General features: G+C 38.6%; 3 protein-coding genes across 5 annotated transcripts; 1 reads left to right on the top strand and 2 right to left on the bottom strand.

The window, feature by feature from the left end:
* The first annotated feature begins 4 nt into the window (after window positions 1-4).
* cflara (CASP8 and FADD-like apoptosis regulator a) lies at window positions 5-7,316 on the top strand. Of its 2 annotated transcripts, XM_079483125.1 has the most exons (12): window positions 5-142; window positions 2,045-2,117; window positions 2,213-2,730; window positions 2,833-2,938; window positions 3,022-3,157; window positions 3,683-3,735; window positions 3,824-3,887; window positions 3,987-4,039; window positions 4,139-4,217; window positions 4,454-4,958; window positions 6,215-6,321; window positions 6,850-7,316. In XM_079483125.1, the coding sequence occupies exons 3-12, from the start codon at window positions 2,357-2,359 to the stop codon at window positions 6,870-6,872; spliced, it is 1,500 nt and encodes a 499-aa protein (XP_079339251.1). In that variant the 5' UTR covers window positions 5-142; window positions 2,045-2,117; window positions 2,213-2,356; the 3' UTR covers window positions 6,873-7,316. The 2 variants fall into 2 exon arrangements, with proteins under 2 accessions (XP_079339251.1, XP_079339252.1); XM_079483126.1 differs by lacking the exon at window positions 6,850-7,316 and having other exon boundaries at window positions 6,215-6,478.
* ugt1b1 (UDP glucuronosyltransferase 1 family, polypeptide B1) lies at window positions 7,190-27,293 on the bottom strand. Its single transcript, XM_079483807.1, has 8 exons — window positions 26,284-27,293; window positions 16,130-16,322; window positions 14,826-15,742; window positions 11,766-12,644; window positions 10,658-10,789; window positions 9,986-10,073; window positions 9,147-9,366; window positions 7,190-9,061 (listed from the first exon to the last, which is right to left on the bottom strand). The coding sequence occupies exons 1-8, from the start codon at window positions 27,154-27,156 to the stop codon at window positions 8,782-8,784; spliced, it is 3,582 nt and encodes a 1,193-aa protein (XP_079339933.1). The 5' UTR covers window positions 27,157-27,293; the 3' UTR covers window positions 7,190-8,781.
* On the bottom strand, window positions 18,153-23,667 carry LOC306909434 (uncharacterized protein). Of its 2 annotated transcripts, none has more exons than XM_079483127.1 (9): window positions 23,380-23,667; window positions 23,135-23,260; window positions 22,752-23,036; window positions 22,585-22,664; window positions 22,409-22,461; window positions 21,320-21,359; window positions 21,174-21,241; window positions 19,208-19,297; window positions 18,153-19,094 (listed from the first exon to the last, which is right to left on the bottom strand). In XM_079483127.1, exons 1-7 carry the CDS (start codon window positions 23,548-23,550, stop codon window positions 21,238-21,240), a joined length of 759 nt encoding a protein of 252 aa, XP_079339253.1. In that variant the 5' UTR covers window positions 23,551-23,667; the 3' UTR covers window positions 18,153-19,094; window positions 19,208-19,297; window positions 21,174-21,237. The 2 variants fall into 2 exon arrangements, with proteins under 2 accessions (XP_079339253.1, XP_079339254.1); XM_079483128.1 differs by having other exon boundaries at window positions 22,782-23,036.
* Window positions 27,294-27,638: the final 345 nt, after the last annotated feature.

Genomic DNA, 27,638 nt, shown 5'->3' with positions numbered 1-27,638 from the left:
TTTCAGACACGCGTTCTCTTTAAAAAGGGGCGTTCTCTCTTTGAAGGAGGAGGAGCTATAGATTCCATATCTCGTCCACGTACATACTTTCGTTTTCTTTAAGATCAACGACCACCGAAGATGGAACCACACAGTGTTAAAGGTAAATACTACGCCCTACGTATTTACGCGGGGTATAACTTTTTCACGTCTTTTCCCCTTTTTACGTAGAATAAACTATATTTGCTGTCTTCCGCAGATTGGTTGTTTTCGTCTCGGTATACTGTCAACTCGTCGTAACTATTAAAAAACTATGGTTGCACGTGGTTTGAGATCACTTGTCTCAATAAATGGACGTGCTTGCGTCCAGTATGTTTAACAGATATGTGTTTAACCGGCGGTGATAGGCCATAGCGCCTCAATTTGTGCTTTCAAACTTAACCACGATTGTATATATCTGAAAGCGTGTTGTGTCGTCAAAATACGCGATGTAATCGATGTCGTAATATGCTGAACACACCCACGCACTATTATATGAATGAGAATGGTATTTCACACCTGGTTGCCTCATCAAGTCACTGCGGCAATTTTGTGGGATTCCCCTTTAACTTTCGCATTTAGTTGGCTATACTTCCCTGCTAAAAAGCCTTCGCATTTGGATGGTTTAAAGGAATTGGTTTTGGCTGATTATTCATAATGATTTCTGTCATTTATTAAAACCATTACAATGTTTTGAATGATCATATACCTGTTCACAAAACATGGGACAGGAGGTTTAGTGAAAACTCTGAGTATATTAATCCTGAAATGAGGGAAACTCTGGGTTTTCGTTTCAGAATGCGAGGTATGTCAAAACCGAGGATAACTCAAGCCCGTTTCTAAAAGAGAGGTCACTTAAGTCAGTAGCCATAGTAACTTTCTTGGTTGGGAGCAGGTTTAATTTTCTATCCCAGTTTATTTCGATCTCCTTCCTCTTTTAAAGCGCAAGTGGTGTAACTCATTCATTCATTAATAGAGCCATTCATGGCACACTTTCGCTCACACAGAGACCAACTCGGTGACTTCAATATCATATTTGCTTTTATAGAGGATTCAGAACATGAAGACGCTGCATTACACAGGGATGTACTTAGATTTCAGGAGATCAATTTAGGAGCGAGTGGAATTTTGTCATTTCCCTGTACTGTTTTTCTTTACAGTGAATTAGATATATCAAAATATATCTCGTCCATCCTTACATGAGTAACAGCAGCCAATCGTACGTGTAATACATCAGAGCATCATTTTCTATGGATGATGAGACAAGACGAAAGCTGTGCATGCACCGGTCTCGCACCTTTCCTCGCGGCTCTCGTCCCGCCCTGCTCACCACAAAGACTTAATAAAGTGTGTAAATAAAGAATTTATAGATAGTGACATACAGAAATGAAGCGATAAGGTAATAAACAATTACTTTTCCAACTCAAATCTGCTAAGAGCAGGGTTCGAACCAGCGATCAGCCTTACTTTGCACAGGTGTCCTATACACAATGATGTCTCATTCGCATAACTAGAGCACTGATGGCGAGCGAGAACACAAGATTTTTTATTATTATTTCTGTTGTTTCATTCATTTAATGTTAAATTGACATGTTAATTGGTACATTTATTAATTTATTTAAACTTAACTCATTTTCAGCACATCAGTAAATGTAAAACTGTATGCAGAGCGGAAAGTGTGCCTCACTCTCAAGTGCTTTCTGCCGCCATGTTGCTTTGTGGTGCCGTTGCCATGGTGAATCGTAACATCGGAGCTCCATTGATGGTATTTTTATAGTCGTGGTGCACGCGCTTAACCCAGGGTTAGCCTTACTCAAAACAGCTGTTCTGCAACCAAAAACTCAAAAGTAAACCAACCTCGAGTAACAGAATCTGTTCGTTTTTTTATTTCCAAACTATGAAAAAAAATCCAAGCTGACAACCCTGTTACCCTAACAGAAATTAAAATTTAAAAAGTTTTTGGGGATTTCCTGTCGGTGTTTTTTTATCAGAGGCCTTACGTGTGGTTTTCATTTTCTGTGTTTAGCATTTCCACAGAAAAGCCTCTATACAGGGACTATGACCAGAGCTTTTGGCCCTCCCATCAATGCATAATAAAGGTAATAAAATCTCTTAGCAGTTCTTCTCATTACCGGTTCTTCCCATGTCCTCATTCACTGTACAAATATGTTTTTTGTCTGTTTGATATTTGCAGGGTTAAATCCAGAGAGGCTGTTATACGGAAATGTGATGAAGCTACAATGGGCTCCTCTCTATTGTAAAGACGAATATTGCCCTGACTTCAATTTATATAAGATTAAAAAAAGAAAGGCGTTAAAAATTTGTAAAACCTTTTAAAATGACTGCTTGTTTTGCTCAAGCTGTAAGCTACAACATACAGAATCTACAGTATACAGAATCATACAGTGAAATGGCGGATGGATTTTCTATATTGGTTAACAATGTGACAGCATCTCTCAGTCAAGAAGAGTGTAGGACCCTGCAGTACCTGTGTACAGATTTGTTCACCAACAGCTGTGTGGAGGATTTGAGAGGAGCTCTGCTGGATTTTGCTAAACAGAATCAGACATGCCAGCCCCATGCAGGTGATGCATTACTGATGGAGTTAATGTTTCGACTCAAGCGATTTGATATCTTGAAGAATGTCCTCGGTACCAACAGACAAGAGGTGGAAGGTATTCTACTGAAGGGAGGCATCCTCTCGGATTACAGGTGATTCAGCATATTTGACATGTTGTGTATAAACAATACTAAAGGAAATAGGTAGTCCTTCCTCATCTTTTTACCCACCTAAAAATATTTTTTTATATCTAGGGTTCTGATGGTTAATGTAAGTGACAACCTGGCAGAAGAGGATTTACAAGCTCTTATATTTCTACTGAACAGCACACTTCCCAAAGAAAGAGTGAAAAAAGCAACTGTAAGTAGACATTTTGTTTTCCTTTTTTTATGAATACATTATTTTTGGCATGTGAAAGCAGTTTGCATTTTCATTTCTAACAGAGTTTTCTAGATGTGGTGGTGGAATTGGAGAAGTTGGATGAAGTTTCTTGTGATAAGCTAGACCTGGTTATACATTGTCTCAGAAACATTCGCAGAATCGACCTTGTCAAAAGAATTCAGGCCTACCAGAATAAAGGTCAGTCTTGAGAAAGACCTCTAGACTGTAAACTCAAGACGAAGCATGGCACTGACAATATTAACAGCAAGGGTTTCATTTTTAATGTACAATACTTAAATATATATATTTTTTTACCTTGAATGTACTGTACAGTAAATTGAAAAGCATCGACCAAATGAATCCAAATGCATATTTGAATAAAACCACACAGTATGAATGAACTTTACATTGGAAAAATGGTTGCAGCCATTTTAAACAAACATGTTAGTCAAGTTTCATTTATGAAATGCTGCAACAAGATATCTGAAACATTAAAACATGCATTTCAAAAAGTTAGTCTTTGGAGTTTTTTGTCTTTTAATCACTTATTTATAAGCGATTTCTAGTTCCCCAGTCATCATTTCATTCGTAAATTGTTTTCTTAGTTCCAGTCATACTCATATTTTATTTATTAAAATATTTGTTATCCTTACCGCTCAATGAGTTTTAGAACGAGCGTAATAATCTTGTATATAAAATAACACAAATGTATAATTTCTTCAGGTCAGAATGAACCATGTGCAGCCCCTAAAGTTCCAAAGCAAAACTGCTCTAAAGTAAGACATGCCTGTTATTTATATATATCAAATAAATGTTAAATGATGATTATTGTGTACTCATTTATTTTAATTTCTTCCATTTCAGTTTGTGCAAGTGTGCCGTCAGTATCCTCCTAATCCAGTGAGACAACCACAATGTTTTGCTCATAGTAAGTGTTTTTGTGTGTTGTTAAATGTATTTAATGTTAGATATTGGACTGTTTCAGACTTTGTGAATAACATTTACATATTACTGTGTGTTTTTCTAGAGTTTCAAAATGTGAAGCTTTCCGTGCCTGAAACGGGGACCCAACATGAACAGGTACTGTACATATCAAGCCTTGCTTTTTGTTTCCCACCATCAAATTCATGATGGGCAGGTTATAATACGTAGTTTCCCCACGCTCTGTATGTATGCAAGACTGGAGTGGAGGAGTATCAAATGAATCCTGAGAGGAAGGGTGTGTGCGTTCTCATTGACTGTGTTGGCTTTGATGGAGGTAAGTGTTTGATGGTGTTCTAAAGTGAAAGTATTGGAGAAAGAGAAAGTGTGTGAAGAAAAAAACAGAAAGTACCATGCGGTCAGTTCAAAGTGAGCGTGACGTGGTATACAGTAGTCAATAAGTTGAAGAAATTCCCAAAGACTTTCTAGAAATCAGAAGTCTGAAGGAGTGCTTTAGTCAATCTGTTTTCAATAAATTACAATTCACAGGAAATACATCTATTTTCTTTTCAGAGTTGTTGAATCAGACATTCAAACGTCTGGGTTTCACAGTCATCTTTCACTCTCACCTGTGTTTGAAAGAAACCCAGAAGGTCCTGGAAGACCTGGCCCGCCATAGGCATCTCCAGGGGGTCAGCAGCTTCGTCTGCTGCCTCATTAGCAGGGGAACGGATACTCGCCTGTTAGCCAATGACTCCCACCGCTCTGGCATCAGGCTGGAGGATCTCAAACACATTTTCAACCCAGTCCAATGTCCCTCGCTGAGCGGCAAACCTAAACTCTTCTTCACCCAGATCTACCAGACTACAGAGGTCCAGGAAAGCCCCTCAATGCCTGATGAATGCCTTGAGGCGGATTGGCCATCGACTTGCTATGCTTCGGGTGCCAATGGAATTCCAGTCTCTGCAGATATGCTTTGGTGCATGTGCATAACAGAGGAGAAGCTTCTGGAGTGTTCGGGCCACCATTCCATTTACCTGCAGGCATTAAGCTCTTCTCTACTGAGAGGACATGAGGGGTAGGGACGCATAGATACATATTCCCAACCCAGGGTGTCTGGAGGGTCTTAAAAAGTATTACAAAGGCTTAATTTCCATTTTTCAAGGTATTATATTTTGTATAGCGATACAAAAAAGGGATGCACCGCATGTTTGGAAACTGAAAATGGCGAAAGAAAGCGTGACATGTGATATGATTAATTTGCATAGAGAGAGAGAGAGGCGTACTTTATTAATGCCGCGGTCGGCAGTTTGTGGAGCATTTTTAAAATGTCAGAGAAGGACACGCCACGGAAAGTCCAATAATAATCCAACAGTTTTCATTTATTCATAGTTTTAGCTTATAATGTTGCAGGACACTTGTTGTACAGTACATTCTTACAGACGTCAGTTATAGGCCTAATATAGGCTATTCAAGAAGGGAGAGGGCTCTATTTTTGTTAAATTTTGTGGAAAAAACAGCATATGCTTGGTTAGGTATGTTTTGATGCTGGTTTGACCGGCACATGGCCATCTTAAACCAGCACATGACTATCTTAAACCAGCGCAAACCAGCATCAATCATGTTTTGCTCAATTTTATTTTAAGTTGTATTGTATTATATAGAAGCAAGATCAAATATAAAAAGCTAATTTTGACAATTTAGTTTATGCAATAGTGAAAAATTGGCTTAATAAATAGAAGACATGAGAAAAGCTGTGTTCGGTATTCGGCCAAATGTTTCCTTTTTATTTGGCTTCGGCCAAGAATTTTCACTTCCGTGTATCGCTAGTCCAAAGAGGTCACATGCTAAAGTTCGCCTGAACTTAATCATTGAGTAGGTAGGCGAATAGTGGGAGGTCCATTTACACCTGGTTGTCAAACAACATGGTAGGAGGATAAAGAGTTGTAACTTTGGCTGAGGGCCATCTCTGGATATAACCACGAGGTGTGTCAAAAGGCGTTTAGCGTTGCCTTGTTTCTCTTTCTAATAAACCTTGCATTGGGTTAGTCACTCAATTCATTCCACCCCTCTAAATGATGTTTAATTAATAAGGAGCTATTACAAACTAAGACTGCTGAGTTGTGCTATCTTACAATCATTATATAGTAAGTTAAAGTGTGGCCAATGTAACCGATTTAATCAGAAAAGTGGCGATGAGGTTTTAAAATATATAGAAAGAGTCTTGCAAAAGGTCTTAAAAAGTGTTAAATTTAGCTCCATGATTCTGTATATAACCTGCCAACCACTTATATGAACTTTGTGTAATTAATATATATTTTTCTTCATATGCAGGAGGAGGCAGATATTGGATGTTATGACAGAGGTGAACAATGGCGTGTATAGTCACAATCAGCAGAATCCTGGGAAAACGTATATGCCTCAACTTTCACACACACTACGCAATAAACTGTACATTTAACATTTTTATTTCTATCTTTCGCTCCTTATTAGATTTGTGAATGAAATATGTGACAATGCAATTAGATGTCCATGTCGTTGATATATAAGCTAAGCACAGCTTAATACTGCCATATTAACACATATTTGAATATTATTATATTTATTATATTATTTACTTATTTATTAATGCCGCTTTATGAATGTTGTCATGACTGATTATCAAGACATGTGAATTAACTTTTACTGTGTGTTCACATAGAGCGCGAATGAGGCGTCAAGCGCGAGTGATTTACATGTTAAATCAATGCAAAGACGCGCTTGCGGCGCGAATGAGGCGGCTCGAAATGCCCGAATTTACCCGGAGCTATATGATAGGTGTTCATATTTTTATAAAAATAGGAAAAAAAGGATCTTGCTTGGAAGAAAGTGAGTGAGGAGGTCGGAGAATCTGGTAAGTTGTAAAAACATTTTCTACTCGCGAATAGCGCGTTTTTGACGCCTCATTCGCGCTCTATGTGAACACACAGTTATGCATTCTTTTGTAAAGTAATCCAAATGGTTTTATTATTTTATTTGATACAAGACATTTGTTAGCTTCATATGTAGCTGAAAAAGTCGGCAGCTATTAGGTTTGTTAATACAGCCACATTTATTACTATAACTAATGCAAAAATTGCTGTAGTTCAGTAGCTCATGTGAATTTCTTTCTCTTCAAGCAGTAGTATGCATTAATATGTATTCGTATAGAAAATATATAAGTATTTTATACTTTAACCCTATTACTTCACCACACCACCTAAAATAATATATGATAATATAATAAGTTATGAAAACATATAATCAATCTTAAAATTAGTTAATAATCAATAACTTGTTTATGCATCTTTATTCACATGTTTTTTTACATATAAAAGCTTAATCCATCTTTATATAAAATACACAGAATCAATGGTAATTGCTATTCTATGAAGAAAAATAAAGATGCAGAAAACTGAATCTCTGATGTGTTGACTGCATTATTGTATTTTTAGTGTTTTTAAAACATTGAGAAGAATAATCCCTTTTTGAACATTATGGAGAGCATTAACTGAATTAATTTACTCTTGAGAGTAAAGCATGTCCAGTGTTATTCAGTTTTTTGTTCCACCCATCAGGTTAAGCTTTTTACAGTAATAGGAAATTAAATAAATTTAAAATAAGACTACCCATATATGATAATGAACCAACCATAAGGTTTTGTTTGGAAATGAAACCATTCAGGCATTAGCCTATAATCACAAGTGTTTTTTAATGAAAACGTTCAGCTTTATTTACATTGTTCTATTTTATTCTTCCAGTTTAGCAAGTGTAGTTTTTCAAAGCATAAGCAGCTAAAAATGTAAATTTTCTTTCATTAAAAAAAGATTCATGGCTATCACAGCATGTTATTAGTATTAATAAGCATAAAGAGCACACTTCATTCTTCTATCTGCATTCTGAGCAGTTTTGAGATATTATGCTTCAAAGTTTTTGCATTCCATTTAACTTTGTAGATAAAACCTTTTTCAGGTAAATGTGCATAACGTATAGAAAAAAACATCAGATAATGTCACAGAATAAGAAAACAGTAAAGTATACAGTAACTACATTTTGACAGAAATTTCAGGTGAAACCTTAATTTCAAGCGATAATTAAACAAAAGACGGTCTGAGAAAAAGATTGAGGGAACTCAGTGCTCTAATTGTAACAAAAATAATAGAATAGAATAAAAACTGAAGAAGCTTTTTAAGTTCACTTTAGTCCGTTCCATTAGAGGTTAAGTCATTCAAGATTTAAATTGTACCTCCTAGTTAGAGGATTTAACACATTCCTGTTTCCCAGCAACCCTTTTGAAAACAAAAGACTCTCTTAACATTACTGTGCAAAGGATTTTGGCAGCCCAACACTGATGCAATACAGATTTGATCCCAGGTAGCAGTAGCATGTGAATATGAAGAGCTGATGAATTTTACAGCGTCTAACTTGTCTCAAGTCAAATTCAAATGCACCAGTGTAATAGTATTTATAAATAAACAAATTAAAATTGTATTTTATTATTTAATTGTCATGCCTGTTAAAGGACACCGTCCTGTTGATTCGGTTAAATTATCCCTGCAATTGTAGCGTAACGTAGAATGTATGGAATAAATGACCAATGCCTGTGACTATAAACTATAGCTAAAATGTGATCTGAAAGCGGTTGACGCTAACATAAAAAATGTAAACCCTTACTGGCATGTTGACTGAAACTTCTTGACAGTAGTGAAATGTGATCCTGGTTTACAAAACTTCAGCTTTAGAAATTTGCTGGCTCAGTGTTAGGAAGAAATCAGGTTTGGCATTGTTATTATGAAATGAACGAAATCAATGAGAAATCAACGAAAAGGTCATAAAAGTTGAACATGAAGTGATCACAAGCATCAGTATTACATTCACTGTGTTTACTCTGCCTTCCTCTTCTGTGCTTTCCGGCAACATTTCCTCCAGCACAACGCGCAGCATTTCAACATCACGAGTGTTACAATCAACACAACACAGAGAAGAAAGCCAATCACATCCAGACTGTGATACTGTAACCAGTTTAGGTCATGAGCAGCAGGTCTCAGGTGATCCGCTCCTTTGTGTCTCATAACAAACTCTGTCCAGAAGACTGCAAGATCCAGGGGCTGTATGGGGCGGTCGTTGTGTATAGCCGAGAGCTTCTTCATTTTTTCCTTATAACTGCAAAACATAGCATGAGAGATGACAAATAGCTAAAGTGGAGAAACGTGAACGTTTGGTTCTGTTATTGGTTTTAAAGTCTCACCTGCTGTTTGTAATCACTTTGTTGAGTGCATCAACCAGTGATTCCGCAGTGATTTCATGAATGTCGAGAATCACACCCACCCCTCGAGTTGCCACGCGGTGCACGTTGTCACTCTGGTCACCAAAAAGTGGAAGCATGACCATGGGAACACCATTACAGATGCCCTCATAGATACCATGCGTTCCACCGTGAGTGATGAAGGCTCTTGCTTTGGGATGACCTTTCAGAAATAGCAAGAACTAAAGTCACTTATAGAAATCGTTTGATGCTGTTCGACATCTTGAGAGGTTTAGGGCATGGTCATAGAGCCAACATTAAAATAATTTAAATATGTATAGTAGCATACTGTTTGCATGCCATAGTTCATCTTGCAACATACTTGGTTCTCTGCCAATACAACTGCAGTTAATAGGATTAGCTATTATGAGTCTAAATGGATTTTGCCCTCCACTTAACAGCAATGATAACTGGAATGCCAGACAATTAGACTTTACACTGTTTGTTTAAAAAAGCTGTTTCTGTGTTCTCAGTTTATGATCTTTGTGTTGAGGGAGCTGGACTTTGTGATTTACTCACCATTTAGAGATGTAAGTGAATGAAGACGATGAATTTTACAAAATGCAGATTTTTTCCATTGTTGGGTCAAATATGGTCAAAACCTTTGGGTTATTTTGGTCTTTTTTTCAAAGTGTAAGTCGCTCTCTCACACTGGTCACACCTGTTTTACTGTTTAGCTATCTAGTTTGTGGTTTAGCTCTATGACAATGTTGAAGAATGCTTTCTCATATTTAAGTCGCTTTGGATAAAAGTGTCTGGTAACGTAAACCCGGAAAACTCACCAAGCAAATCATTCTGTGGAAGCCACTTCATCAGCTTAACATTTTTCGGGACATTCTCAGGAATCTCCCCCGTATATCGCCACAGGACCTGGGAAGAGTCCGCAGTTACCAATCATACATACATGAGAATATAGTGGAATTTTTTTTAATGTTAAATAATACATCTCCATATATTGAAACCAAGTGCTTGTTTTTAAATGTATGAAATTCGTTTAATATTATTCAAAGTATCATAATTAATTAACAATGTTCATTATTCAACATATTTTAAATATACAATAGATAATTTATTATATTGACATATTATGTTTTAGTTATATAGGACATTTAAAAAGTGACAGTGAAAGCTGTTGTTTGCTCTTAGTGAAATACTATCACACCTCCTCCCATGATAACTTTAATGGGAGCCAGATGTTTCTCTTCCTCTCCAGCAAGCTCTGTCTACAGCCTTCACTTAATTTTACACATCAACATGCTAGGAAAAGAATTGGCCGTACTGGGCTCATAAACCCACACATCCTTGACTGAAGATCTGAGAATGGGCTCAGGTCACGCACCACACCGCTTGCACGGGAGGCACTGCTCGCTTACCAACCCTCGTAAATACATGTATTTTAACCGCTCCATCTTAACATATATGGCATCATTATTACATTTTAAATCATTTCTCACTCTCTGTGGGATCATACTGAAAGCCTTGAAGAAGACCTCTGCTTTTTCTTTTGGCATTGAGGCGATGAGAGAACCCAGGGTGAAAACGACAATACCATGTTCTCCTGAACCTTCCACAAACTCCTGCACCTCCTGCACAAAACAAGCAAAGAAAAGACAAGATACACAAGACTTGATTTCTGATCAGACATGAACAATAAACTTTTACAAAAACATTGCATGGAAAAGGGTTATTGTGTGAATATGTCTTTAAATTTAGAATTGTATTTTGACACCCAATTACTTATAATCTGTCCATTATGTTATTATACTATTATCATTGGCTTCATTATTGCATAAGCATTACATCTTCCTCGCTCTCATTGGATGAGATCACCACTCCTCCATTTGAGCACGCTATGTTAGATGCTTCCTTATACTTTATAGCAAACAAATCTTCTCCAACCAGACATGCCCTCTACATAAAAATATGTAAAATATGCTTTCGAGCTTTTTTAGTATCATTATTTTGCTAATTCATCTTTTTTAGTCATTCCTTTAATAAATGTAGTAAAATTACAGAAGTTTCGTACTCTGTAACATTTAATTATAAGGAAGCAATCTAGTGTAAAGTTCCCAAAATCCAAACCTACTGTCCATTGTGCACTGCACACATTAAAAAAATATTCTAAATGTAAAATCTGATTATATTGCCGGCAAAAAAACATATTGTCCTCAGGGAAGGAAGGGAGGCTTGCAAGTAAAAAACACAAAAAGGAAAGGAAAGCATGAGGCGTAGAATGTGGGGAGGGCGTTGCATAGCAAAGAGTAAAGCAAAGGTACGGTGTTATCTTCAATTCCCTGGAGGGAAGAATCAGATTACCACTGGTTATGTTTATATGTCGGTAAACATCTTGTGTTAGGGCAAAGCACCAAGAAACCCAAATGACCTGCACTTACAGCCTTAAGGGTGACAAAACACATAGAATAGTCTTCTTTACACCTTCAGAAAGAATAGATATTTTTTAAACCCTAAAAGCAAAAGCATCACATTTCCAAAATATAAAAGACCCTAAGTATAAAAGTGCATTTTGCAATAACAGATCTAAAAGCTCTTCTGCTGACTTACTGCTGTAAGTTTGGAGTTCTTAGCACAGTTGATGCCTCCAATGAAAAACATATTTGGCATGAGAGGTCTGGGATACTCAAAAGTGAAATCGTATCTAAGCAACCAGACAGCTCCCCGCCCAATGAGCTCCTGGTACGTCACATCTGCATCCAGGTACCTCGCTGCAAGTTCATCGAAACTGGCATACATAATTTTACACAGGCACAACTCCATGCCACTCATGAAAAAATTCTTGACGCGCTCACCGAAAGTCATACTATCAGTGCTGCCGGAGTGAAACCGAGGTACATACGATGGAGGAGAAGGACATTGTGAAGCCAACATATCAAGGCCGCACGGCATTCCGCGTAGGAAGTAGACAGCAGGGAGACCAAGTTTAGCAGCGATTATAGTCCCACACGGCAGAAAGGGATCCGTAAGTACCAACTCGAAATTCTCCTCTTTAAGTTTCTCCATCAAAGGTTCATTATAAAGCAGCGACTCGCATCCTTGCACCTGCGTTCCCGTGAAGTTCAGCAATCTCTCCACTTGGACAAAAAGGTCAAAGAACGCAGGGCTACGTGTGAATACCTCATTCTGAAATCCATTTAAACTGGTGGACAGCTGCTCCTTGGAGATCTGCACCGGGAAGGTCTCTGTCCGAAAAAGCTCAGAACTCCTGATCAAGAGGTTGGTCTCGGGTACCAGGACAAGGATGTCGTGACCTCTCTTGGCCAGTTCGGTCGCCAGCACCTTCATGCTGAGCCAGTGGCTGCCTTCAACAGGCATGACCAGCACCCGGCCACCCTGAGCAGGCCCCACCAAGGCACCCAGCCAGAGCAGCAGCAGCCCTGATACCAGCCCCCACAACCAGTCCTCCTTCAACATAACTGGGTCTGCCTAAGACTATACACGAGCACCGAAAGAAAAGGAGAGAAAGCTCCTCCCACAGGAAAGTAGGCTGTGTTTAGACTGTCGCGTGCGACAGAGGAACAAGAGAGTGAAAGGGGGGAGGAGGAATAAAAGTTGATGTTAATGTGAATCTTCCAGATTTTTTGAAAGAAAAACATTTCCTGAAAGCACAGCAGCACTGTTGCACAAATTCCAACACAAGGAAACAACAGTTGGTATCAATACATTTTTCTTATAAAAAAATACATAAAGAGAACTTTTTTCAAACGTTCAACTTTCCTTAAAAAGAAACAAAACTTTTTGAGGGGGGTGGTTGAGCCAGAAATTCTGTCATCATTCACCCTGGAGAGAAAAAACAACTCCCATCTGCACCCCCCACTTCCCCTGGAACCCAGCTCGCGTGAGAAGCTCGTTGCTCCTTTCCTTCCCATCTGACCGTGCTGAAGAGATAACCTGACCTGCTTTCTAGAAACATTCACTGTTTGTTTTACACACAGCATATTTTGCCCGTGAAGAGAAATAATAAACCTCATGTATTTGATCTACTGTATTTCATAACATTTTAGGATTGGAGTGAATTGTTATAGTTCCCATATTGTTCTTATTTAAAAGAATGAATCGCTCATTAACTCAATTGAAACTGTAGCTAAGATCACAATTCATATATTGTGTTCAACGTTTTACATCACATACTGTGACTGCCTCAAGGTCTTTGAAAATAATTCATCTTTACTATAAATGTATAAGATTATTATTAATATTATAAACTATCTAATACAAACGCTTCAAGTCCTGGGGAACTCGATTTACTGCCTGCACAGACAATGACAGCCGTCCAATATCCATTCGCACGCACACTTGCATGCACGCACGCACGCACGCACACACGCGCACGCTTGCACGCACGCACACACGCCCACGCACACGAACACATCAACTGGTTTCCATGTTTTATGGGGACATTCAATAGACTTTCACTGATTTTATATCAGGCTCATGGTATTCTATCCCCTACCCCAACACCTAAACCTAATAATCAGACAAACCTGTCAGCATTTTTAATTTTCAATAAATATAATTCTCTATGATTTATGTGCTGTTTCCTATTTTTTAAATGTCCCCAGAAGGTCAAAATCTACTGGTATTACTATCTTTGTGGGGACATTAGATGCCCACCCGGTGATGAATACCAGCACACACACACACACAGTGAAGAAATAATATGTATATGAATAGCCCTGACCCCTTGCATCACAGACAAAAACAATTTTGTATGATTCACGAGTTGTTCGTCTCTAAAGGTTATTATACAAACAAAAATATTAAAGTAAGATTAGAGTAAAAAACAGCTAATAAAATTGCAGCTTTCGATGCATATGTTCTATTTAGCAAATGATGACATTGCAAAAATGTCCAAAGGAAAATGTTTTGAGATCAAACTTTGATGATGTAGTATAGATAACTAAAGAAACCATTTTGGATTTCTTTTCATTATCATTTAGTATTTCCTATAAAGAGTAAATCAACAAGATACCCCAGTATGGATTGTTATTGGGTTTCCTGGCATATTGGGATTTTTCATAAACACAATGATTTTAACACTATCCGTTAACCATCACACAGACATTTCTACATTTTGAACATGATTTAGTTTGATTTAAAAGCTGCCCGATCGTTTGCTCTCACTCCCAGTGTTTGTATTGGCGCTTTAACCGACTGTGTGACGTGTGCGCGCTTGCCGACAGCTGCCCAGAATGTGCGCGCTCGCTGCCAGGAGCATCTGCCTCGTAATGTTATCCAGCATTACTGTTTACGATCTTTTTTATAAGGACATTTTGTCCCCACGCGGTAGTTGATCAAGACCACATACATACAAATGCCAAGCACTAGTAAAACTAGTGCCAAAGTCCAGCAGCATACCCGTGCGCAAATTCATACAATCATCTTCATCATCCTGATCCAGTAGTTCACAAAACCGAGCTGATATTTATCTTCATGGCCGCAACTTTGTTAGTGAAACAGCGACCCCTGTCGCATTTTCCTGGAAGAACTTTTAAATTACTTTGTCACAAAATGTAACTTTTTATTAAAGTTGCAAAATCTGCCATCATTTTATGTAAAATATTTTTTTTACGAAGAAGGCATTTTTACAATGTACTAAACGCTCACCTTTGTCAGTGGGTTCCTTACTTCACAGTTTATTCCTCCTATGAGCACCATGTTTGGCATCAATGGTCGTGGGAACTCCAGGGTAAAATCATACCGCATCAGCCAGAGAGCTCCACTGCTCAGGATCTCCATCACGCTCACGTCTCTCTGAATGAAGCTGGAAGTCATTTCCTCAAAGTTCCAGAAAATCAATTTACAGAGCGGCACTTCCAGCATGCTCATGAGCGTGTTGACCACACGCTGACCAAACGTCATGCGGTCTAAGTATCGCGTAAAAAAGCGTGGGCTATATGACGGAGGGTTGGGGCAAGCATCAAGGCCACACGTCAGGCCCCTCAACATGTACACTGCTGGTACTGAAAGATTATACGCCAATACGGCCCCTATCGGTAAGGCGGGATCCGTTAAAACAGCATCAAAGTTTTGCTCTCTAATGAAGTCTATCAGCTCCTGGTTCTTGAAAAGACTTTCACCTGTAGATGTCAGGAGCTTGAATACCTTCTTCATTTGGTCCACCATTGAAACTACGCTCTCCAGGAGGGAACCCGGCGAGGTTGTGATGACATCAGAATTCTCTGCCCTCATTTGATCTAAAAAATCCTGACTGTAGGACACAGGAAACATTTTTGTGATGTAGTGTTTACCCGGACCCATACGCATGCTGACCTCTGGCATCAAAACGATTACCTTGTGCCCCTTGCGGCCCATTTCTTCTGCAACGGCTTTCACACCTGTCCAGTGACTTCCATCCATGGGAACCACTAAAAGCTTCCCAGTCCAACTCTTCCCATCATGAGTCTGTTTCAGCGCTGCACAACAGATTATAAAGACCGCCAGAAATAAAACTGCTTTGCAGTCCATCTTCAAACCCAAAATGATTCTCTTCTGCCAGTGTGCCAAGGTACCTCTTTGTACATCTATGTGCAATAGTTAAACGTGTAGTTTAGCTTTTGGACTTACTATCAAAAAGGTAACGAGTACTGATGTCACGTACTGTAGATTGCCTTCGAGCCTGTTATTGGCTGGATATTAAGTGTGGGAGGGACTATTTTTTACGGTGGCCGAGAAGTGCAAAACAACTTTACAAAGAATTAAACACTTTTACAAAGCTCGAGTCAAATTTACATTTTGGAAAACATTTGTACCTACCATAAAACACAGTAACATGGGCTAAACACTTTTACCTTGGTCAAAACAAATTAACATTTTAGAAAACAAATTAACAAGACGCAAAACACTTTTACAAGTCCCGAAACAAATTTACAAATGATAGATTCTTCACGGAAAGGTAATGTACCACATACCGGAAGTGACGCGGAACGGAAGTGATGAGGTGAAAGCGGGTGATAGGTGTTGTTGGTGAGCGCGGTCAATTCGTGTTGTCAATGTGGAGTACCTGTCGTGAGTGAAGCTCATGGTGACCGAACATGGACTCTGGCCGAGGGATGTTTTGCCCGTTTTGTGGCAAACACATGAACAGCTTAACGCGGTTTTGCTTTACGTGTGGTCGGTGTTTGGAATTTTTAAAGGATGCGGACCAGACGGAGACACCAGACGTACTGCATCATTGCGTTCAATATTTTAACGAGGGCCACTCGTACGCTGTTATCGTGGACGTGATGTCAAGTCTACACGCTGTAAACATCAGCTTGAGGACTCTTAAAAGTAAACTGAACGAAGCCGGGTTGTACCGCAGAAAGGAATATTCCTCTCCAAACGCCGTGAGTAACGCCATCAGATCTGAACTTCGTGGACCTGGACAACTATTTGGTTACCGCACGATGTGGCAGGTACTTAAACAAAAGTACAATCTTCGAGTGAAGAGAGATAATGTTATGAATTTCCTCCGGGAGCTTAATCCTCGAGGGTGTGAAAGCAGAGCACGCAGAAGGTTTACAAGAAGAACCTATCACTCGATGGGACCTAACTATATGTTACAATTTTCATTGTTACAAAGCAGCTGTACAAGAAAACATTGACTATAAGTAAATCATAAAAGGTTATGGAAGTCAAAACACAGGTCAAATATCAGACACACAATAAATTCCTATATGCAGAGTTAATTAAATAAGACTATCAAATTCTAGCAGCCCCCCCGGCCAGGCAAACAGTGCAAAACAGTATGCAAACGGTGGCGAGGAACCCAAAACTCCATTGGAGGAGAAAAAAAAACGCAGAGGGAGACCTCAGACCAGGCCTAACCAGGGGATTCAAGTTCCCCTCTGGCAAAAACTGCTGCCTCTGCACAAGCTCGACAGTGCTTGCACAACAAGGCAAAATAAAAAACAAAGTTAGATTTAAAATTATCATTAACAATCTAATAGCGACTGAAGTTTTGTAATGTCATGTGTGCGAAACCTCGGTGTCATCCCCATGAGACCGAGGACTGATTGCGGCACTGAGAACGGCATAATGGCTGCAATTCTATGTACCCTACGCCCCCATCACAGTGACTACTACTCTGGAGCGTCCAGCCACATGTACGGCTCATCTATAAATAACCAGCGTATTGAGTCCTGGTGGTCTATATTTAGAAAGGGAAGGTGAGTTGTCTTCATAAATGGTCAATGCATCTTTAGTCATTTGATTTTCTCCTCACGGACGAGTATTGAAAAACTATCAATAAAGATAAAAAACAAAAAAAGGTAAAACAAATCCTGCCGGTCTGGAAAAGTAGTTGATCGAATGACCAAAAGATGCACAGACCATAAATTTCATTACAACTAACCTTTGATTTTATTATTCAAACATATGTGTCTATACTTGAAAGTATAACTAAACATTTTTATCCATTTCTATAGGTCTCAGTTCTGGATGGAGTTATTTGCAGACCTTAGAGATGCTGGATACTTCAACGGGAGTCATGAGCATCAGTGTCTATTGAGATATTGCTTTGGTGATGTTATTCAGAAGGACTTGGATGAGTGTGTGAGACTGTGGAACAGTCAGAGGATTCGCCCTTCCAGGACAGCAGCATGTCCAGGAGGAGTGCCCAATGAACTCTACTACTTACCACACAGGTAATTGGTGATAAACAGATCAAAGTATTAATATAACGTTTTAACTTAAATGAAAAGAAATGCAATTATGTTTTCTATTTAACATAGGTTTGGCTCCAGAGACTGCGGATTTCAAATTGAACTGGATGCCCTTCCTGAGGCTAGCCTGTCAATGACTCCTTGTGGGGACCCAAACATGCAGGAGTACTTGAACTTCGCCATGGAACACAATCAGTTACAGAAACCAGGACTGGGAGTCTGCATCAGGACTGTACACGAAACTAAAAGAAATGGCTCAGCTATGAAATTACCAAAAAGGGAGTTTTTTGTAGTGGTGAAACACTGCCGCCTGTCTGAACACAATATTTATGAATCCGTCACCCAAAGCTTAATTGTTTTTAAGTGTGAAGTAAATGAATCAAAAAATAGTAATGAGTATTTATTGTTTCTTAATCTAAAACAGTGAATCACAAAGGGATCTAAAACATTTTCAAAATGTTAACTGAGAAAAGAACATCCTCACATACTGTAACATTATAACTTTTGCAACTAAACTTTAAAGTGCATCTTTAACAACAACTTTTTCAGAGTCTTATCTCTAGGGGTCATCCATCATATACCTTAGAAACAGCCGATACCTGGACTATTTTGAATTCCAGAGTCCATTTGTGACTTAATAAATGAATGAAATAAATTCTCCACGTAATATAGGAAGTAAACATTGTCTCAAAACTTCTGCCCTACCATACCGTAACCTTATGCTATTCTCACCTCTTGCAAAGCTTTCCCTATTTCTTCATCAGTTATTAAATTATTTGTTGCTTTGAATGAAGGCTGGCCTGCAAGATAATGTACAAGATCTTCCGACAGGAAATGGGGTCCTGGACCTCCATGCACAACTGACACAGTACTATAGGCTATGTGTAGCCTATAGTACACATCTAACCAATATACATACCATTTGCATTGTAGACCAAGAACCGAAGTACTTCTGGTCCATCAAAAATGGGCCGTTGTTTTAGGTGTTTCATTAGTAGAGTTAAAAACTCGTCTTGGACCACCAGTGTCAATTCCCTCTTCCAGAACACCAGTATCATCAGTAAATTTCACCAGCATGTCACAGGTTTCAGAATATGTTGTACGCTTGAAACCTCTGACTGCCCCATCCCAAACATTAGCCCTTGAGATGTTGAACCGGCTGACTTTTTTATGATCAATAGGAAGTGACAGGTTGGCTACGATATCAGGTAATGTAATGTCCGTCTCCTCTCTGTAATGACAAAAAGTGACTTCATTTGTGGATATTCCAGATATACCAGAACTATTGTACAGTGAAAAGCTACTAGTAACTAAGAGTGCTATAGTCAAAAGCTGTCATATTACATTGCTGTGTGTTGGAAATTCTTCACATTGACAGCGACCGGCTTTTCGTCCTCTTGCTCAACATTTGGTGAATACAGGTCTGTGTATTTACTGTTGGGAAATTACCATTTCCATGTTAACCCTTTAGCAATCCTGTTAAATTTAGCAAAAATGCTTAAAAAAGACATGCCCAAAGTTAAGTGCATACTGTACTTGAAACATTTTGAGTATATGCATGGTTTTGGTATCTTTTGAAAGGTGAGACTCTGAAGTTTGTTTCTAAAGAGTCAGAATCACTGCAAATCTTACTGTTATTGAGTAATAGAATTTTAAACACACTGAAAGAGGGGAAAAAATATTCTGGCTACTTTTTAATTTTAAACAGTTGCCTGCATATGACTATAGTTGGGAGCTATTAGTTGGAAAACACATTGGGATCACAGCATGAAGCCTTACCAAGCTACTTTGATTACAATACCTTAGAAAATGTGTGTTTTTCACATGTTTATCTAAGTTTATGTCTAGGTGGCCTTCTAGAATGGCCACTTGGAGACTCCAAATGGCCCTTTGCCATTGACACATAAAATGCTGTTATTCTTGAATGCTTTTAATGTACAGTCATAATTCTGGGCTCTAATGAAAGGCTACTCTATTCCTTAGCAATTATTGACAGTGAATTTGGATGACACATAGTAACTGAAACTATACTTTGTGCAAATAAAGAGACTATAGACTAAGTGCTAGTGTAATAAAATCATTTGTAATATTAGAACAAACACACTCTAAATAAATGTATAAAAACCCAAACTATTTACAAATGTTATAATTACATTACAGGTTATTGGCAACATGCCACTCGTTATAACAATCACGGCTTGGCAAAAAGCACGAAGGCACCTCACATGAAGAACATTTTACAGGAGTCTTTGCATGGCAGTGCCTCAGACGGCCTCTGGTGCTGTCTCCACTGATATGCACAGGCTTGTGGTGTGCTCTGTGTGGAGTGGGGGATGGAGCGGGTATGTCAGCAGCCGCTGCCAGCTCTTCAATGAGTGTCTCCCTGAATGCCTTCTGGTACATTGTTCAACAACTTCTTCAAGTGAGAAGTTTTTCCAAATGTAAAACTCTTTACACGCTCAAACTCTTTCCTAGCAGCTTTTGCGCACGGTCACGAATCCCTGTTAGAATTTACGCACAGCCGCACACGTGTTTGCGCACGGACCTCTCTACTTACACTTTGAATGTTTCCCGTGAAGCTGCATATTTATCTTTTCGGAATTCTATTGGCTATCAGATACGCCCATAATTAGCAAACTCTGACGCGACAGGATCGATCTATTGTCAATCAAGTACAGGAGGGTCTCATCCTTCATCCTGGGCGCTCCTTGGCTATTGCTGCCTGTTGTCACCTCTTAAATGCACCTATTCGCTCAAATGAGGTGTCAATCAAAAGGGCAGAGTTCAGTGGCCATATTGACATAAAAACATCTGCAATGTTTACAAGTGAAGAGACGCTACACCACAAAACGCGTCGGAGATTTGATGGCTCTGTCGGCTTCTTGAAAATTATACTACCGTGTTCCTTGAAGTTTATAGACATATATGTGTTAGATTTACTGGATCATTTAGAGTATACCTATACCATTTTTGTTGGAATGTTATGGATCAGTGGACTACCAGGAGGCTTTATAGGAGAGTTTCTTCAGTTTTGTTGCTGCTTATTTGGTGGTTGGTTGTCTGACAAAGACTCTGATTGCATTGGCTGTGTTGATTGTATATTAAAATGGTTTAAAACGTTCGAATCACAAGAATCTCAGCTTTGTAAAGATATGTGATATGTTTAGGTTTTGTTTTTCTAAGTTGTTGTATTTCCCGATGTTATCAAGCAAAACACGCAGTGTACCGCCGACGGCACAGCCGATTGATAACAGGTTAAAACATCATACATTTTAGTTCTGTCAGTCTTAATCTTTTTGTTTTTGCTTACCTGTAGCAAGAATATTTTTCTGGAGTTGTTTCAGGTGGATCCAGATCCTCAGCATCAGATATTACTATCTGAAAAACGGATTAAAATGTCTGAAATGACAACACTGAAAGCAAGAAATGTCATGCTGCCACAGTCTGCCTTATTACCTGTCCTGGCTGAATTGTTGATGATTGTCCTGGTGCATCTCTGAAACATGATAAAACATATTAAAATGATTAGCTCCATGATAAAAACTATAAGATAGTTTTGAGTAACATGAAGTAGTAGTAGAGGGAACAGAAAGATTTATAAAAAAAAACATTATTTTGTTATAAATCGCATTATACATATGGTATTTTCAAGTTGTTTCAAGTTCATCCGAGCGAATTCTCTGATCACATCAACAACTTAAAGATAAATTATTTCTTAAGAACATGTGGATAGGACCGCTTTCTCGACTCAAATCTAAGTTTGTTTGAGTTTCTTTTTGAATGGAAAAGGTATAAAATAAGAGAAAGCTCAAACTACTAGTTTGGCCAAGTCATACAGAACCAATTTAAAGAACTCTGATGCGTTTTGGCATCTAGCCTTGTCCAAAGTGTTCTGGGCTAGAGTGGGTGTTGTAAACATCTTAAAACCAGCAGGTGTCCTTCAGGCCTACAATAGTCAAATCCTGTAAACATTATGTATACAGCCAAGTTTCCTATTGGTTGATTTCCACTTGAAAAAACCCATTCTCTCTCGTTACATCTATTTGACTCCCTGACAAAGGCTAGATGCCGAAACACACGAGTTCTTTTAGTTGGTTCTGGATGACCGTGCCACTTCAATAAAAGGCCTATAGTACCTATGTAGGATCGACAATGATGTGCGAAAGATACCCCCCACTTCATTCTCACATGTTTTTTTTAATGGTTTGGTTAATTTGTGTTTATTCACCTGCAAGAGCAACTGTATTTGAGTAGATTTATTCTGTGATGTTAAGTAAAGCTTACACAGGCAGCTGTGGGTCCTTTAGGTAAGCTTATGTGCAGCAATATACATGCATGTAAAATGTGTATGTGAATAAGTAGTGAAATATCTGCTAGTAGTTTTATCAGTTTTGTGAGTTAAATGGGAAAAAAAATGGGAATTTGCACTTTACCTGGTAAAAAGGTGAAAGGACTGTAGCCCATCATTTCCAATCAATAAGTAAAGAAATAATTTCAACCCATGCACACCTGAAAGTTCCTTTGTGTCCATTTGTGCACACCTACCTTTCATCTTCCAGTTTGTATTTGGGAGTACTTCGATTTTGTGGTTCGAAAAACTGAGAGGAAAATGCTCAAAATTAAATGTACATCTAATAAATTACGGTATATGAAAATTAATAAAAACAAACATACAAAAATGTTTTAAATAAATATAAAATATAAAGAAATAACTGATGTACTAAAGTGTCAGCTCGATTGAATTCAGCTGTGCTTCTTGTTGCGATGACAATTTCAGAATCAGAGTCTGAGGTATCGTACTCTGAAAAAAATAAATCAAACAACCATTATTTATCCTTCAGCAGAGTATCTAAATATGTAAAAATATTGAATTATGAGATCCATCAACCTCTTTTATAAAAGTAATCCTAGAATATACCTTTCCTATTTCCTTTTTATATTCTGCCAATTTAAATGACCTTTCTGACCCAGGCACATGGACCACCTCTGAGCAGTCTGGAAACAAAAGGACGTAAGGTCCTTCGTGCATGTCCTTGTTAAATGTTCTCATTTTCTGGACAGCTTGTTTCAGTAGATCAGGTGCTGCTACCTCTGGGTCTGTAAATAACGGGAGTGTTTTCCCTCTTAGAGGTTTTAAATCAGTTCCATGTGGACCCATCAATCCTACATTTATCTAGTAAAATAACAAAGATAAAAATTAATGTATGTGTAAAATAAATATACACACACAAATACATATAGAACATTGCAAAATTGGTCAGTACAACTTACCTGGACTTGTTTTCTTTCTTTAGGCCTATATCTTCCTTTTGGCCCATAGATAAAAGACTGTCGTTCTTTTGACTTCGAGCTTCTGATCTCCATGAACTGTTTGTATGACGGGCATGGGTTGTTCTGCTGAAATGGACAGAGTTCCGTTTCAAAATAGAAAGTTAGAAGCCGCTGGAAAAATCATTAGCATTACTACTGACTTTTATTCACATGTCCTCATATAGCTAGGGTTTTGCTACACTTACTTTGCTTAGCACTGTGTCCGGCTGTCGAGAAGTCCCCTGTCTTTCCAATGTCTCCGTCTGGTCCGCATCCTTTAAAAATTCCAAACACCGACCACACATAAAGCAAAACCGCGTTAAGCTGTTCATGTGTTTGCCACAAAACGGGCAAAACATCCCTCGGCCAGAGTCCATGTTCGGTCACCATGAGCTTCACTCACGACATGTACTCCACATTGACAACACGAATTGCCCGCGCTCACCAACAACACCTATCACCCGCTTTCACCTCATCACTTCCGTTCCGCGTCACTTCCGGTATGTGGTAAATTCCCTTTCCGTGAAGAATCTTTCATTTGTAAATTTGTTTCGGGACTTGTAAAAGTGTTTTGCGTCTTGTTAATTTGTTTTCTAAAATGTTAATTAGTTTTGACCAAGGTAAAAGTGTTTAGCCCATGTTACTGTGTTTTATGGTAGGTACAAATGTTTTCCAAAATGTAAATTTGTCTCGAGCTTTGTAAAAGTGTTTAATTCTTTGTAATGTTGTTTTGCACTTCTCGGCCACCGTAATTTTTGAATAGTTACACACATACATATACAAAGACACTTATTTCCTTTTTGCATTTTTTATAGAAACAACTTATGTTATGTTGCAGAAAATCATATCAAGGCAATGATTACAATAATGCCAGTGTAAACATAGCACCATTACTCACAGTGCTTCAGGTTCTTGACATTTGAACTATCTTCATATAATACACTATATGCCAGTATTCCTGAACAGCAATGGTCATTGTATAGTTTGTCAGGGGCGCAACTACTCAGTGTTAGGGGGTATGCAGAAACAGTTTTGGCGCCCACCCCCCTGCTAAATAAAAAAGTGTGCCGGACATCATCATGTATGGGCTTGAAATAATAAAGGTTTATTTTAAAGGTATATCAGACAGCTACTGGAAGCCATAATTATATAATTATATGGTATATGAACACAAATATATAAAAATGTATTCATGAAAATTTCTCTGCCATTTCTTTCTTTTTGCCGTATCTAAAACGTACCGATCCGTACCGAAACGTGACACAAGTGTATCGTTGTAACCATTACACCCCCACCTTTTCCATATTAATAATATTAAGAAATTAATCTGTTGGTATCAAGTTGGTATCAAGGTCCCTCTATACTTCCACCTAATGTACCTGTTGCTTTCCCCTGTCTTTCCTGATCCACCATCCTCACACCTGAATAAAATGAACTCGCTGTTAAATATAGCAGCCTAAATTAAATGTTTAAATCAGCCAATGGCATCAGATAAGACAACTATTATGCAGTAAGGTTGTGCTGCTGTTGAAATTACATTAACATTTGGAATTTTAAAAAGTAAAAATATGACACACACATATACATATACATAAAGAAAAGTCATTACAGGGTCACATATCTCTCTCTTTAAAGGTCTGTGCTGATATATATACATACACACATACATACATACATACACATATAGCACAGATCTTTAAAGAGAGAGAAATGTGGCCCTTCCAGCTTCCATGTCACCCAGCAGATGTAAAGCAGCCTGTATGTCTGACAGCACAGCTGAGCTAACATGAAGCTAATGGTAAAAACAAGTCCATGATAAACCAGCCTTATTGCATAAGTAATGTTTTTCAGCTTCTAGTCATTTATTGTGCATGCTACCTTATATTTACCAGTTCTGATTTTACTTTAATAAAATTGAGATATGTCATGCATGGCATTGCTACAATAGGGTTTAACCAAAATCTAAATGTAGATATCAGCAGCAACATTATTTTGCATTAAGTTAGCAAACACTTGCCAGTCAACATTTATATTTGCAAGCCTCCAAGTTTGGTAGCAAATCTATTCATGATTCCACGGTCGCTAGCTAACGTTAGTCTGTTAACATGAATATTGTATTTGCAAGAATAGACGTCACATTTTAAATCTAACCTGTTACCTTTCACCATCCACGTATTGCTGTCGCATCCCTTGACAGGCCATCTCCTTTTTCCATCTTTCTATTTCTATTTTTAGCCCCCGAAGGCATTTTTGGTTTATCCATCTTTTTCAAATTCAAATTTCAACGACAACTCACACTAACGTTACTGCGTACTTAACGTAACTCACGGCGCCCCGCCCACTCGCGATATTACCCGATCTATGTCTAAATAAATTATACGATGGAATATGAGGGCACCGGTGCCGCCTAGCCTGTTAGTCCTCTTAAATGTATATAACTTTTTATATATACAATAACTTATGAAAAAAAATTATGAAACTGTATATATCTTTTATTATTTCAAATATTTTAAACCATCGCGTTGGCGCCCCCCATGGTGCGGCGCCCCTGTGCACCGCATATAGCGCTACCCACTTTTTGCGCCACTGTAGTTTGTCATATGCTTTACAAACTATTAAATTAAACCTAAAAGGGATAGTTCATCCAATATAAAAATTCTGTCATTATTTCATAATGTATTATGTGTCATAATCATCATAACTTTCATTTGGCAAGTTTTTCTAGACTAATAGAGACAAAATAAATTCCACATAACGTTAAAAATACTATGTAGTTTATCAGGATCATGCACACATGCCAAGTGCCGAGCACTACTAAAACTCTCCTAAATACAACATAGTCCAGTAAAATCACCCTTAGATCATTGAGAACATGCATGTATATAACTCTTTCGTCTGTGGGAACACAAAGAAGATATTTTGAGAAATGTCTCTCTTGTAATTTCTATGCCTATACACTGGAAATAGATGGGAGCCAATATTTGGGCTTTAAAAGCATCCACTTTGTCACCAGATGTAATAAACGCACCAATTAGGAATTTTACCAAATAATTTCACAAACATATAACATTTCTATATTTGCATTTATTCTCAAACACTCCTGCACTCACCTTAGTCAGGGGGGTTTTAACACCGCAGTTAATGCCCGCTACCAGGACCATATTGGGCATCAAGGGTTTAGGAAACTCCAGGGTGAAATCATACCTCATCAGCCATATAGCTCCCGTTCGCAGGATATCTGTCAAACTTACATCTCTCTGCAGGAATCGAGACGCCATATTCTCAACCGACCAGTATGACAATTTGCAAAGCACAGGCTCCAGACAGCTAACTAGAACGTTTAACACACGTTCACCGAAAGACATACGGTCTGTGCTTTTTGTGAAGAACCGCGGGACGTAAGAAGGAGGGTCTGGGCAGGCTGTGGCGGTGGAGTCCAGTCTGCAGGGTAAGCCACGTAACATGTACACGGCAGGTAAAGAGAGATTATACGCCAGTATGGCACCGGTTGGCACAGCTGGACTGGTGAGAACGGCATCGAAGTTCTGTTTTCTCAGGAAGTCCACCAGCTCTTGGTTGAACAGGAGACTCTCAGCTGTTGTGGTTTGGAGCTTCACCAATTTTTTCATGTTACTGATTCTGGTAGGGATCCTTTCCAGTAAAGGTAGCTGTCTGCTCGCCTCGGCATTCCGAGCTTGGAGCTCATCCAGGTCTTCTTGTCCATACGGAACCGGAAACGTTCTGGTCGTAAAGTGTTTTCCAGGTCCAAGTCTCACGCTGACTTCTGGAATGACCACCAGAACTTGGTGACCCCTGCGGCCCATTTCTTCCGCAACAGCCTTCACGCCAGTCCAGTGGCTCCCGTCCATGGGAACCACTAAAAGTTTACCAGTCCAACCAGATGCTCCAGACTCAGTCGTCTCTTTTAGAGATGCAAAGGCGAGGATGAAATGTCCCATAAATGCAGCTAATATCCATCTCATGTTTGTGCCTGTGTGTCTCAACTAAACATGAGATTCAAGAAATGGTACTTTCAGCAATCATGCAGCAATATTTTTTACCTCTCTCCTTCAAATGTGTTCACATTCCACACAGGATCTGCAAGCTTGGACTTGTTTAGTGTTTAGTCCAATATAAAGATATTAGGCGAAGCTGAAGAATGAGTCAACAAGCAGCTTGTTGAAACGTAACCACTTATAGTAATCTCTCCAACTAAGATGCAGAAGTGTGTCAATATATTTGAGAACCGCAAAGAATGCAAAGCCTGGCAATGAATGACTTCGGTACAAAGTCTCACTTATCTTTGGCCCTATTAGACAGTGATCCCAGGACCTTTGTCTCCATTCCAGTCTGATTTACCAACAGAAAAAGAGGTGTCTGGGAAATTAAAAACATTAGTTCATACAACATGATGAGGGTTGCAAATGTTCTACATTTTAACACATTAATTATGTGAATATAATTT

The sequence above is a fragment of the Barbatula barbatula genome, assembly GCF_947034865.1.
Source record: "Barbatula barbatula genome assembly, chromosome: 20".
NCBI classification, from domain to species: Eukaryota; Metazoa; Chordata; class Actinopteri; order Cypriniformes; family Nemacheilidae; genus Barbatula; species Barbatula barbatula.
The sequence above is the reverse complement of the archived record's forward strand: the minus strand, read 5'-3'. Positions and strand labels throughout refer to the sequence as shown.

Coding starts and splice junctions, on each gene's coding strand:
- cflara (XM_079483125.1), top strand. CDS start 2,357: ATGACTGCTTGTTTTGCTCAAGCTGTAAGCTACAACATACAGAATCTA. Junction 2,939..3,021: donor AAAGAGTGAAAAAAGCAACT/GTAAGTAGACAT, acceptor CATTTCTAACAG/AGTTTTCTAGATGTGGTGGT. Junction 3,888..3,986: donor ACCACAATGTTTTGCTCATA/GTAAGTGTTTTT, acceptor GTGTTTTTCTAG/AGTTTCAAAATGTGAAGCTT.
- ugt1b1 (XM_079483807.1), bottom strand. CDS start 27,156: ATGAGATGGATATTAGCTGCATTTATGGGACATTTCATCCTCGCCTTT. Junction 15,743..16,129: donor TCCGTTCCGCGTCACTTCCG/GTATGTGGTACA, acceptor TATTGCACATAG/ATGTACAAAGAGGTACCTTG. Junction 9,367..9,985: donor TCCACAGAATGATTTGCTTG/GTGAGTTTTCCG, acceptor TATTTCTGAAAG/GTCATCCCAAAGCAAGAGCC.
- LOC306909434 (XM_079483127.1), bottom strand. CDS start 23,550: ATGGACTCTGGCCGAGGGATGTTTTGCCCGTTTTGTGGCAAACACATG. Junction 23,037..23,134: donor AAGAAAGAAAACAAGTCCAG/GTAAGTTGTACT, acceptor TTATTTTACTAG/ATAAATGTAGGATTGATGGG. Junction 22,462..22,584: donor TCAATCGAGCTGACACTTTA/GTACATCAGTTA, acceptor TTTTCCTCTCAG/TTTTTCGAACCACAAAATCG.